Below are 14568 nucleotides of genomic sequence, written 5' to 3'. Positions count from 1 at the left end.
GGCTTCAGTGTACAGGAGAGATTGGCGACAACGGCTACAGAAGCTGGGCAATGACTTCTCCCATAGGCTTACTATGTGGCATCCGTTGTTGGTTGTCCCTCTTGTAAACTGAAGCCGGTGCTGGGACCCCATCGTGTGACCAGGCTGAAGCCCCACCAGAATAGGTAAGTACAGATCTTTCCTGTCATACGGTAGATTGAATAGGCTAAGGCCCCGTACACACGACCGAACATGTCTGCTGAAACTGGTCCGCGGACCAGTTTAAGCAGACATGTTCGGTTGTGTGTACGGCCGATCGGACAGGTTTCCAGCGTACATTTGTCCGCCCGACCGTTTTCGAGCAGACAAATATTTCTTAGCATGCTAAGAAACATGCCAGCTGGAATCCTGTCCGTCGGACATGTTCGGTCGTCTGTACAGACTCACCGTACATGTCCGAACGGCCGCCATCCCTCGCATGCGTCGAATGACTTCGACGCATGCGTGGAAGCATTGGCCTTTCAGCGTCGCGCACGTCGCCGCGGCGACGGCGCAGACACGTCACCGCGCTGTCTGTCCGCGCGGATTGTCTCTCATTTCTGTCTGGTGGTGTGTACAACCATCAGACAGAAATCTCCGACCGGACATGTCCGCTGAAAACGGTCCGGCAGACCGTTTTCAGCGGACTGTCCGGTCGTGTGTACGAGGCCTTAGAATGGAGGTGGGAGTAGATTTAAGCATAGTTAGTATATGACTGAACTTTCACTTTAAAATACTATGTTGGAAAAATAAAAAAGGCAGTCTGATCGGCTGGAATGGTCCATGACATCTAGTGCAAACCTCTCCTATTATGTTTGCGCTTTTTGAATATGCAGTTCGATTTTTTTTGTATACTGGTACTTAAAGGGGTTGTAAAGGTTCGTGTTTTTCCACCTTAATGCATCCTATGCATTAAGGTGAAAAAACACCTGCCAACCTGCTCGACTTGTCCCCGGCATCGTCTTCTCCACGGAGTCTCTGCGTTGGTTGGATAGATTGATAGCAGTGTAGCTATTGACTCCCGCTGCTGTCAATCAAATCCAATGATGGGGCCGCCGGGGGGGCAGACCGAGTCATACACTCGGCGTCTATGGAAAGTGTAAAAATTGTGAAGTGGAAGGAAAATGATAAATGCTTTTCGAAATTCTTTACAAATAAATATCTGAAAAGTGTGTTGTGCATTTGTATTTGGCCCCCGGAGTCAATAATTGGTAGAACCACCTTTCGCTACAATTATACCTGCAAGTCTTTTTAGGGATGTCTCTACCAGCTTTGCACATCTAGAGAGTGATTTTTTTGTCCATTCTTCTTTGCAAAATAGCTCAACCTCTGTCAGATTGGATGGAGAGCATCTGTGAACAGCAATTTTCAAGTCTTGCCACAGATTCTCAACTGGATTTAGGTCTGGATTTTGACTGGGGTATTCTAACACATTTAAATGATTTGATCTAAACCATTCCATTGTAGCTCTGGCTGTATGTTTAGGGTCGTTGTCCTGCTGAAAGGTGAACCTCCCTCCCAGTCTCAAGTCCTTTGCAGACTCTAATGCCACGTACACACAATCGGTTCATCCGATGAAAACTAACCGATGGATTTTTTCATCATATATACGATGAAGCTGACTTTCATCAGTCTTGCCTACACACCATCAGTTAAAAATCCGTTCGTGTCAGAACGCGGTGACGTAAAACACTATGACATGCTGATAAAAATTAAGTTCAATGCTTCCTAGCATACGTCGACTTGATTCTGAGCATACATGGATTTTTAACCAATGGACTTGCCCACAGATGATCGTTTTTTTCTATCGTTATTTTTACTATCAGATCATTTTAAAACAGGTTCTAAAGTTTTTTCACCGATGGGAAAAAAAACAATGGGGTCCACACACGATTGGTTCGTCCGATGAAAACGGTCCATCGGACTGTTTTCATCAGACGAACCGATCGTGTGTACAGGGCATTACAGGTTTTCTTCTAATATTGCCCTGTATTTGGCCTCATTCATCTTCCCATCAGCTCTGATCAGCTTCCCTGTCCCTGCTGAAGAAAAGCATCCCCACAACATGTTTCACGGTGGGGATGGTGTGTTCAGGGTGATGTGCAGTGTTTGTTTTCCGCCACACATAGCGTTTTTTGCTTTCTGGCCAAAAAGTTACATTTTGGTTGCATCTGACCAGAGCACCTTCTTCCACATGTTTGATGTTTGCTGTGCCCCCCACGTTGCTTCTCGTAAACTGTAAACTGGACTTCTTATGACTTTCTTTCAACAATGGCTTTCTTCTTGCCACTCTTCCATAAAGGCCAGATTTGTGGAGAGCACGGCCAATAGTTGTCCTGTGGACAGACTTTCCCACCTGAGCTGTGGCTCTCTGCAGCTCCTCTAGAGTTACCATGGGCCTCTTGGCTGCATCTCTGATTAATGCTCTCCTTGCCCAGCCTGTCAGTTTAGGTGGATGACCATGTCTTGGTAGGTTTGCAGTTGTGCCATACTCTCCTTTTTTTGGATAATGGATTAAACGGTGCTCCGTGAGATGTTCAAAGCTTGGGATATTTTTATAACCTAACCATGCTTTAAACTTCTCCACAACTTTATTCCTGACCTGTCTGGTGTGTTCCTTGGCCTTCATGATGCTGCTTGTTCACTAAGGTTCTCTAACAAACCTCTGAGGACTTTACAGAACAGCTGTATTTATCCTGAGTTTAAATTACACACAGGTGGACTATTTACTAATTAGGTGGCTTCTGAAGGCAATTGGTTCCAATAGGTTTTAGTTAGGGGTATCAGAGTAAAGGGGGCTGAATTCAAATGCACTCCACACTTTTCAGATATTTCTTTGTAAAAAATAAAAATAAAAGCATTTATCATTTTCCTTCCACTTCACAATTATGTGCCACTTTGTGTTGGTCTATCACATACAATCCCAATAAAATACATTTATGTTTTTGGTTGAAACATGACAGAATGTGGAAAATATCAAGGGGTGTGAATACTTTTTTTTAAGCCACTGTATATAACATTTAATTGTTAAATGCTTCAATTAAAAATGTTTGCTTGTTAGGGTTTTCAGACAAAATCTAATATCCCTTTCTTTAATTATGATAACTTGTGGAAAGTTAAGTTCTTCTTTGAAGGAAGGGTGTCATTTTAATTTACTTTATTGTGCCTTTGATTTTCCAGGAATAATGTGCACAGGTGTTCAAGCCATCAACAAGCAAGAAGTGATGCTAAGAAGATAAATTGATGATGGGACCTGTACTTTGAGTTGGGAGGAGGAGGAGTAGCTAATGAGCCGGCAGAATTTTGGCAAGGTGCTTAGCTAAGGTGATTTTGAAAAATATAAAATGTGCGAGCAGGCTCATAACGGTCACTCTGACATCTGTCATCTTTCCTGTGAACATAGTCCATCTTCCTTCTTCTCCAGGTGAGTACAGCAGCAATTTTGTAATGGCTAGATGACGGCTAGATAGAAATTAAGAGTTTTTTTTTAGATGTGCTGTATTAAATGGGTTTAGAATTTAAAATCCAGTCCTCAGGAGAGGAATTGTCTAGTATATATCTTTTTACTTAATTAAATACTTGATTTCTGTATGAGTTAAAACAGCATTTTCTAGTTGGTGGCAACACTATTTGGTGGTATAGATGGTGCCACCATATAGGACCTGTGGGTTTATGTTCTCAACCATCATATTTTTTAATTCCTGTTGCTCAAGTAGAATTGTAAGGCCTATGTAAACTCATGAATACCTTTTTTTTTTTACATTTACACACTTATATAATGTGATTTTTTTTACCTTAATCAGGTATATTATTTTTCTTATACCATATAAGATTCCTCACTTTATATTCTTTTTGCATTACTACCTTTTCTATCTCTATATAAATATTATTTTTCTTTTTCCGTACTGCCACCCTAACTGTACACATAGTTGGTCCCATGAGTGCAGAAATATGGCTGACTTTACTGTAACTGCTATTCATGCACATTGCATCCTAAAAGTAGCCTCATAATCATAGGTTACGTGCAGCCTGTTGCATTAGGGTTTGCACTCCAAAGCTTTAACACATATGCGTTTGACATATTTACCAGCCTCTTCCCCACTCTCCATCCTGAAATATTAGGAGGAAGGAGGAAGCAAGGGAGCACATGGGGGACCCGGGCAACAGAAAGAAGAGGAACAGGGAAAAGAGGGGTGGCATATATTCGTACCGATCCCCTATATTTTTCTCCTGTGGCAGCTGAATGTTGACAAAAGGCAGAGGAGGAGAAGCCTACTTTTCAGCTGCTGCAGGAAGAAAATACAGATCGGTTCCACTAAATTCAACCCCCCGCCACCTCTCCTGTCCAGGTTTTGAGGGTCGGCAAAGAAGGATTGCAGTTTACCTATCACATGCACACCATTGACAGGTTGCCAACTCCAGGATTAGGGTGTGCCCAGGCACACCTGGCACACCCCTTGCGCACGCCTATGCTCATAATAGAAACATTCCAAAACAGTCCATGTAGGTAATCTCTTTCCACATATAACCTGAATCTCTTTGAGTATCCAGGACATACAGTATAAGAAACGGACTCAACCCACTAGTAAAGTACCTTGGAAGCATTTATGTTTTCATGAGACAGCTGTAAGAACTGGCTGCCCATTTTCTATACATGTGGCCTGCACATGCAGCTTAGCCCCCACCTACAGACAGATTCAGGGACACCCATTGGTTACATTGCCCAAACGCACACCAAGTTCACGTGCAAGGATGCTGGTCTGAGTCCACTCAAACTTATCCTCCTGGTTACAGTTCCTGTTAACCCCTTAACATCTGGAGCACTCCATCCACAGGCCAGTACTTTGACATGGTCTAGATTAGGGCTTCAGGAGTCCAACTGAGCACACGGGGCCCATGATATTAGGGGGCTTGGGTCACCTGGCATGTGTTACACAAGGTTGTTCTCTCTCACCCCAGGAGGGTAACTCCTTTTCCCTAACCACCACCCGCTCCTGAGCCAACCAGGCTTGCACCAGTAAATAACACATTAACTCTTCTTCACTAGGTACTTAACCCACACCCTCCATAAAATGCTGTTCCCCTGGCCGAGACAAGGATGAGGCAATGAGTTTGATATTTTCAACATTACTGAAAAGAGTAACAAATTGCAAAAACCCACATCTTGGTATAATATTCTGTGTATCCAGTACACACAGCTTTTACTGGCAATAGTAAACAATACAGAAATCTCCTAAGTTCAGGTATTTCCAATGTAATGTCCCACTAATAACAGGAGGGGTACTGTGGTGCTTACTTATTATTTTCATCCATGCTCTTCTGTCCAGGCCTATGGTCTCTACGTGTCCCATTCCTCCCATGGGCTCCAAGAGGAGCTCTCCTTATCAAAGGACCATCCTAGAAGCTGCTGGTATGCATGCTATAACTTGACCCCTTAATTTAACAGGACAGGGCCAGTGCCAAGTCAAGCCTTCATCAGTTAAAGGGGAACCCCTGCTTACACAGTGTTGTGTATAAATTAGTAGTAGCTTATCCTATTAGACATAAACAACTTTGGTGTTACCAGGTCCCACAAAAATGTTTGTATAAATACAAGCTGGGCCCTTTTTTCATCATTTATATTGGAATACTGGGGCATTTAGCTGCTTTTCATCAATTTGTTGCTTTGCCAGCAAATTGGAGATAACATGACCTACTGATATCAATCATTACTAGAACTGTTGATTGGTCCACAGTTGCTATGTTTAAAGTATATCTAAACCCAAGAACAAAACATTTATATATTGAAGCCCAACTGCCCTTAGATGTGATGGCTGGTAAGTACGTTTTCTGCAAGTACAGAACAAATCAGGTTGATCCTACTAAAACATTTGTTTCCTCATCACTTCCTGTGCATAGAACTGAATCTCAAACAATGTTCTCAACCTTCCTGGCTATCTTCTGTAAACTTCAGAATATCTTCCCCCATTTAGTGGAGATGTGGGGAGGGAGAGTTATTTGTATTCCAAATTAGGAAGGAGCAGCTTCTCCCCCATAGGGGTAGCATGGGTGAGCATTGCCACCCTGGGACAGGAAATGTGTTACTGGCAGAAAATAATGCAGCTATCACATTTAAGGATTGGTAAACTGCAATATATTACATTTTAGGGGGATTAATTATTCTTAAAGTGGTAGTAAAAACGAATACTAACTATTCTGGAAAAAAATATCTCCCCCTCCTCGTACCTATCCTGCTTACCCTGTACAAAAAAGATCTATGTACTTACCTATTTTTAATCCACTTTGGTCCAGTCACATGATACTGCTGGTCACAGGTTCCTGAAGTTCCAGCTCCCCTGTGTAAGGGAGCGTTCAACAACAGATGCAAATTCCCAGGGCATGACCCATAGGCTCCCATGGTCCATCTCTTGTGAGCGCTCCCTTCTCTCTCTGCAGCAGCTGCTCGCTGACAAAGGGGCGCTGGAGTTGCAGGATCACTTTACCTGATCAGAATGGAGTAAAAATACTGTAGTTAAGTACACACATCTATTTTTATACAGGGTATTTTAAGAATAGTTAGTATTAGCCTTATCTTCCACTTTAAACATGACTTCTCAGTGTTTTACTTTGTATTCGCTGTACTATACACTAACTGTTGGGTTGTTAATAAATCAGTTGAGACTGTCACTCATCTCCGAAAATAACATCCTGCCATATTTGTTTGACCTACCTGATACTTTTTGTTTCTAATGTCATTCCTCTTGGTATTCTGTGTCCATAGGTTTACCATCCACCTCCTCATCATGGCCCTGTGGATTCAGTGTCTCCCTCTTGCAGTCCTTCTCAGCCTATTTACTCCCAACGCTCAAGCCTTTCCCAATCAATTCCTTTGTGGGTCTCACCTTGTGGAAGCCCTATATATGGTGTGTGGAGATAGAGGTTTCTTCTACTCCCCCAGAAGTAGAAGGGATCTGGAACAGCCCTTAGGTAAGCCTTAAAAAGTATCTTCAGCTTTACCTTCAGTCTTGCATACAGTTGCATAAGTTGACATACTTTGATGAGTCAAGCCACCAAATATTAATGTTTCAGTTTTTGTCTGCTTCTGTAGAGGTAAAGAACCTAAGTGTCGTTTCACACTACAGCGACTTGGGATCCAACTTGTCAGACCTCAAGTTGCCCCAACTTCACAAAAGGTTCCTACAGTTCCTACAGTACTTCAAGGTGACTTCTAGGCAACTTGTACCCATAGATTTCAATGGAAGTTGCCTCCAAGTCGGATCTCCATCCCACAGAGCTGATTATTCTGTGATTGGCCACAGCCAAAGTCGCCTGTCTTGGAGGCAACTTTAAGTTGCATTGTAAGTTGCTCAAAGTCACTCTGAAGTCGCCTCCAAATCGCCTTGCAAAGTCACGCTGTAAGTCGGGTTGCCCCTGTGTGAACCGGCACTAATGGTCTTTGCTTTGGTAAGATCCCTGCTCTACCAGGTTTACTGGGATTTAAATACTTTTGGGAGGACCGACCCTTTAATTCAGAAGTCCCCCTACCCCCACCAATTACATACTATATTACACTAAATTGAAAAGAGCAAAATACCTACCTAAATCCGTGGTCAAACAACAATTTAGGTGTTCTATACTTTACTGCATAGGAGGTGGGTTCTTCTTGGGTGACATGGACACTTCCTATTGGTTGTCCAGTGACAGGGTCCCTTTAGGATTTAGAGGACTTTGGGAGCATAACTGCAGCACCATATCACTGGTCATCACCGAGGGCCACAGAGAATGAAGTTAGGTGAGTAAAAATGAGCCTTTAGAAGTTACCATATTTTCTTTTAAATACCCGATCAGTAAGTGGGAAGATGTAGAGCTGTCTCTGGAGATTTAAAGAAGAATCCCAAGATTGAACCTCTTTGTTGCCAGCTGTTTGTTGGGCCTGTATAAACAACTCATCAGGGCCAGTTGCAGAAACGCAAAGAAAGGACAGAAATGTGCAAGAAACATACTTTACTTGCAGTCTTGGCATTGTTCATTAATATTGAACTCCGGGAATATGAAAAATATAATGAATATAAAGAATGTTGTTACAGACTGAGGCCCCATACACACGATAGAATTTATCCGCGAATACGGTCCAGCGGACCGTTTCCGCGGATAAATCCTCTCGAGGATTTTAGCAGATTTTAATGCGATGGAGTGTACTCACCATCGCATTGAAATCCGCGCCAAAATCCTCTGGCGATGACGTGTCGCGCCGTCGCCGCGATTATGACGCGGCGACGTGCGCGACGCTGTCATATAAGGAATTCCACGCATGCGTTGAATCATTACGACGCATGCGGGGGATCCCTTCGGACGGATGGATCCGGTGAGTCTGTACAGACCAGCGGATCCATCCGTTGGGATGGACTCCAGCAGATGGATATGTTCTGCATGTCAGCAAATATTCGATCTGCTGGAATCCATCCCAGGGGAGATATATCCACGGAAACAGATCCGCTGGCGTGTACACACCATAGGATCTATCCGCTGAAACCCATTTGCTGGGATTTATCTGCGGATGGATTCTATGGTGTGTACGGGGCCTAAGAGATTTGAAAAAACATGTCCGCTTTTAGTACAACATAGGAAATATCTTGATATTAACTTAATCGTTAAGTTTCAAAACATTTCAGAACAGATAATTAATTCTTACGTCTCCTGGTGCCCAAACCTCTGAACTCTGCTCTAATACAGAGATGTCACCCCATGACAATTCCAGGGGCAGAATGTATGCGTAACTGATTCTATGAATCAGGCGCATACATACGACGGCGCTCATTCGGACTTACGACGGCGTATCTGGAGATACGCCGTCGTAAGTCTCTCTGAATCTGGGCCTTAAAGTGGAAGTAAAGGCAAAATCGAACTATAAAAATACTCCCACCCCTATTCTAAGATCTATCTAACCCTGTAAAGAAAAGATGTCCCGGTCCAGTCTTCAGTGACACCTTCTATGTGCTGGAGAAATCCAAAAATTGCTTGGAAATGCCTGGGAAGTGATGTCACCCATAGACTTACTATGGGGCTTCCATTGTCGGCTGCTTCTCCAACACACTGAAGCCGCTGCTGACAGCTTAGCCTGGGACCAGATCAGTTCGGCTTTAGACTAGGTAAGCATAGTGATCGTTTCTTTAAGGGGTTAGATAGATTACGTTTATAATGGGGGTGAGAGTAGGTTTAGAGTTAGTTAGGTTTTGCCTTTACTTCCACTTTAAATGGAGCATTTCTCTCTGGCTATGGAGATACTTCACCATTTAGACACAGTTCACAGAAGGACCACAGATAGTGACAGATGCTGTGCAATATATAGCAATCTGTTCAGGCTTTCAATTAGTGTCTGGCAGAGAACAGTCTTGCAACGCAGACTTCTTTGGTGGTTTTGGAATTTCATGTGACCAAATCCCAAGGGTCACAAAGGAAGCTTATTCTGGATGACGAGATAAGGTGTGCCACAATAAATCATGACTTTATTATCACCCAACTTTCACCATGCCCCCTAATCACTGTAGCACTATATCACGCTTTGTGTAGTGCACTTTCTTTAGGCCACAGAAATCTGTGAAAGGGCCACTTTGTTGCATTAGCCCCCAAGGCTAAAGGTTTACAGTCCTTTTGATTTCACTTCTTTTTTTGCAATTTCAAGTTTGGGGACTGACCTTTCTTATATTTATTTTTCTCTGCCTACAGTAAATGGCCTCCAGGGCAGCGAGCTGGACGAAATGCAGGTCCAATCACAGGGGTTCCAGAAGAGGAAGCCAGGCATTGTGGAACAGTGCTGTCACAACACATGCTCTTTGTATGATATGGAGAGTTACTGCGCCTAAGAAGCAACTACGTGATGGCTACCAAGGACACTTACATATATAACATCTTCTGTACAAAAGTATGAAAAAAAATATCTAGGCACTTGACCCTTTTTAAGTAAAACTTTATCTGTTTTTATGACTATATATATTTATTTCATGCACAATAACACCTGCATGGGATAGGTATATATATATATTATACACACACAGTATAGTTACCTCCTATATGCCCGAAATGGCATTTTGTCTACTGAATTTATTTTGTGTTGTTGCTTGCTGAACTCTACATCAAATTAGGTGCTATGGTTTTTTTAAGTAGCAGCAGATGCAGGCTTTTTTAACAAGGCCAAGTTCAATGTCCCGGAGCAGTATCTCGTGCCAACCAATCAACAATCATCTTCTTATTTTTTATTTTGATAAAACAAGAAAGGTGATCGGTTGTCGATGGATTACTACACAGTTTTTGGTTGCTTTTTGTGCTGTATTATTAAACAAGCCCTGCCTTAGTTACTATGCAATGACTGTATATAGACATGAGTGGAATACTGAAGGATAGGTGGGCAAGACTTTTTTTTTTGTAGAGTGGGTTCATATAAGGGTATCATGTTTCCTGAGAAAGGGGAACAGGGTGACAGTGAACGAGCACATAGAATGAATACAGTGGTGAGAACTATTATGTGTGCCCAGTGCTTTCCTGACACTGAATGGGGTGAATTGCCCTACAAAGCCTCTTTTCATAATGTAAGTGTCCTGTACCTATCCATCCTCTCTCTCTGCCTGAATACAAATAAATGGAAGAGATAAAGCATTTCTCTTTGTATTATTTCCTTGTGCTACTGTGTGTAATACATTTGATTTATACATGCATTAAGTTGAGATTTATATGCCGTGGGGCTGTCATCAAGCTCCCAGCTGCTGTGATTAGCTGCCTGTTTTTAGATCCAGCCAACGGAAAATAAGAGAGGCAAAAATACATTGTGTAAAAAGAAACAAAGAGAGAAAAAAAATAAAAAATCCACGTCGTAGCTACTTCACATTTTTTCAGGCTAAAAACACTATTAAAGTATCTAATGCATAGAATTGCAAACATTTTACCCAGCAAAGTGGAGGTTAACTTGGCAGTAAAACAGGGCATGCAATCTCTGGGATTTTCAAAGGGGTGTATAAGGGGACAAGGGGGTAGACAAAGCCAAAAGACCTTATATCCCATTGTAAGATAAGCTGTGCTGCTTTCTATTAAAGAAGAAGTTATGGCTGGAACGGGAGGGGGTGTCTTGACTGTTGGCTTGAATCCACTCGCTGTTGCCTACCCCCAGACCCCCAAACCCCCCTATTCCTCTCCGCCCCCCGCGTTCTTATCCTGAGCTGAACCCCTGTTTGGCTCTCTTCCAAAAAAGCAAACCTCGAGCCCTTCGGAAAGCCCTGAGACTGAACGCCCCAGTCTGATGGCCCCCCTCTCTGCGAGACGGGGGGCTTCCTGCTCCGAGGCAGCTGGGAGCTCTGTGCTTTGTCTCTGGTGCTGAAGGAGGGGGAGAGGGGTTGAAAGGTTAGGGGAGCAACACTCTGCAGCCCACGAAGTGGGGTTAATGGATAACGCTCTGCATGCCTCTGATGGAAAGAGCTAACTGTGCAATGTTCTGCAGGTAATTGGTGACTAGAGCTGTGCTCTGTTTGTCCCTAATAGGAAACTGAATCATGAAATATGAAATATGCTTTTGCCGGCATATGGTAAGGAAATGATTAATAACGTAATACTCTGCAAGGGTCATTTTATGGAAACCTACTTTATTTTGTAAATCCTGATAAAACTTTAGTTATTGGGGTAATGGTATATTTTAGAGTTTGGATAAAAGAGTAATAAAGTGCAGCTGTGTTGGAACAGTTAATAGTGAACCGGTGTGCAGCAGATTTTCAAAATATTTCATATTTCAGAGATATGCTGGAGATGCAAGGCTGAATGTCAGACTACATCAAGTACTTTTTTCCAAATACTACACAATCAGGCAGATAGTTACATAGGCTCCTCTTACAAGGTCACACATGTCTGAATCTATAGTTGAGAGCCCTGATGTCACTTTTGGAACTTTTTCTCCAAAATATATTAACCAGGGTTGTTTTCTGATGCCTTCATTTAAAGTTCCATTGAGCTTTGGATTTAAATAAGCCAAATGCATTCCAGCTGCATTACAACAAAGGGGGTTAATACCTTATAGCTTATTTTACCTAAAAGTGGAACTTCAGTAATTTTTTTATATTTTTCCATCTATTAAATCTTCTACCCTTGTTGTTTTAACTTTGGATAGTAAGGGGAGCTGCGGTGGCTCAACGCGATTGGCACTGCGCTGACAAGCCATTCACCTCTGCAGCTAGGGGTTCGGATCCCTTTGGTTCGGTCTCAGCTACATGTGAATTGAGTTTGGTGGTCTCAGCCCGGCTCCCGGTGGGTGTGCTATGCGAGGTAAGCCTGCGCTTAGTACGCCCACCCCCCTCCCACAAAAACCACCACACTTACACGCACTCGAAATTGGGTTAACATGCACGCACTTTGACCACGCGGTCTCTAAAAAAGAGAGGCGAAGGACTAATGGGGCTGGTTGAGCGGGCAAATCTTCTCACTCCCTTATAGGGAGTCCCTCTGCCCCGTTGGGCTTCAAAGCAGAGCAGGTAGGGCGGGCTGTGTGGGAGGACCCCCTCACACACCCACCATTGCCCTCGGGGCATGGAGAAAGGTGGCAGATTGCCTCTGGGGGAGGCCTGCCTACTCCCAACTCCTGCAGTCCGGCTCCTCTCTAGAGTACACGAACAAAAAAATACACTTAAAAAAAAAAAAACTTTGGATAGTAAAACATGTATTTTCTGCCAGTAAATATCTTATACAGCCCACTTCCTGTTTCTTGTCTGGTAAAAAAGCCTAGGCTTATGCACTCTTGTGAGAGTTTTCCAGGAAGGGAAGGGGGATGAGCCATAAGAGGGCCAATGAGAGCTGCAGAGTTGGAGGAGTGTGTCTGTGTAAATCCAGGAAGGTAAAATCAATGCAGCCAGACTCAGTAGAGGGAGATTTCTGCAGCATATTTGGCAAGTACAGAATCACAGTATATATAAGATAATATGCATAATGCCGCGTACACACAATCTTTTTTCAGCATGAAAAAAAAAACGTTTTTCAGCATGTCGAAAAAACAACGTTTTCCCAACTTCATCATTAAAACGATGTTGCCTACACACCATTGTTTTAAAAAAAATGATCTAGCAAAGCGTGGTGACGTACCACATGTACGACGGCACTATAAAGGGGAAGTTCCATTCGCCTTTGGGCTGCTTTAGCTGATTCCGTGTTAGTAAAAGACGATTCACGCTTTTTTGTCTGTTACAGCGTGATGAATGTGCTTACTCAATTATGAATGGTAGTTTTACCAGAACGAGCGCTCCCGTCTCATAACTTGCTTCTGAGCATGCGTGTGTTTTTTACGTCGTTTTAGCCCACAAACGATAATTTTTTACAACCCGAAAAACTGCATAGTTTAAAACGACGTTAAAAAATGCAGCATGTTCGAATTTTTTTTTTTGTCGTTTTCCAGAACCTGAAAAATGATGTGAAGCCCACACACGATAATTTTAAATGACGTTTTTGAAAAACAGCATTTTTTTTCACGCCGGAAAATGATCGCGTGTACGCGGCATAAGTGGTTGGAGGGAAGCTTCAGAACGGCAAAGATGCTATTATTACAAATTAAGTGAGCAGACTGCAGTTCCTCTTTAAGCCCTTGTGCACACTGGACTTTATAATAATGTTATTAAAAATGCCAGTAGCTTTGCAGTGAGTTTTTCAAAGTGTTTTAATGTTTTTGCAATAAAGTTTTTTAGCATTTTTCAGCATTTTTTAGCATTAGCGTTTAGCATTTTTTTTTCCTTCAAGGGGTTAAAAAACATTAAAAAACACTGGTGAGCCATGTTTTTAAGTGTCTTTTGGCTTTTTTTTTTTTTTTTTACAGTCAAAAAACTCCCCAGCCAAAAACAGTTGATAACAGCCTATGTGTGCATGGACACACAGTATAACATTCTGGAGAGTTTATTGACTGTAGAAAAAAAAATTCTGTAGCCAAAAACAGCAGCTGTATAAACTTCCAAAAACTTCCAGTGTGCATGAGGCCGTAACCACTTAATCATCGCCCCATAGCCGAATTACGTGTTAGCCATGCTATGCCCAGGCGGTTGGGAAAGGGGGTGGTGATTTCCAGCACATAGAATCTCTGGTGAGGCACGTGGTGCAGGAATCCCTTAAATAGTGGAATACAAGCTACACTCAAAGTTCAAGGCCTGGGCTTGTTGATCGCGCCTTTAACAGGTGTAATATAGCATTCCCTTTGAGGGAACTTCATCTTTGGCAAGCTGGATAGCACCGCAACCCGGGCCACAGTTGGCAAGTTGGAGCCTGCCTCAGGACCGGCACCTGATAGGCCGCAAGATGACAGTCTCCCCTCTTTACGGTCATGAAGAGGAACAGCTTGCGGAGGCCTGTTTTGGATCTTGTGCACTTGAGACAATTTTCAGCAAAGGAGAAGTTCAAGGTGGAAACATTGTCCCTGATTCATAGGGGTTCCAGCCAGGCGACCGGCTTGTTTCCAATAGATCTAAGATGCTTTTTTTCATGTGCCCATTGTAGAAGACTTCTGCAAGTTCATTGGGTTTGATGTAGGTCAAGATCATCTCCAGCTCCAGCCATTAA

General features: G+C 42.9%; 1 protein-coding gene across 1 annotated transcript; it reads left to right on the top strand.

Moving 5' to 3' along the window:
* Positions 1–3349: 3349 nt before the first annotated feature.
* INS (insulin) lies at positions 3350–10650 on the top strand. The gene is made up of 3 exons (XM_040328474.1): positions 3350–3442; positions 6779–6984; positions 9724–10650. The coding sequence occupies exons 1-3, from the start codon at positions 3363–3365 to the stop codon at positions 9858–9860; spliced, it is 423 nt and encodes a 140-aa protein (XP_040184408.1). The 5' UTR covers positions 3350–3362; the 3' UTR covers positions 9861–10650.
* The last annotated feature ends 3918 nt before the right edge of the window (positions 10651–14568 follow it).

Source organism: Rana temporaria, chromosome 11, assembly GCF_905171775.1.
Source record: "Rana temporaria chromosome 11, aRanTem1.1, whole genome shotgun sequence".
NCBI classification, from domain to species: Eukaryota; Metazoa; Chordata; class Amphibia; order Anura; family Ranidae; genus Rana; species Rana temporaria.
The sequence above is the reverse complement of the archived record's forward strand: the minus strand, read 5'-3'. Positions and strand labels throughout refer to the sequence as shown.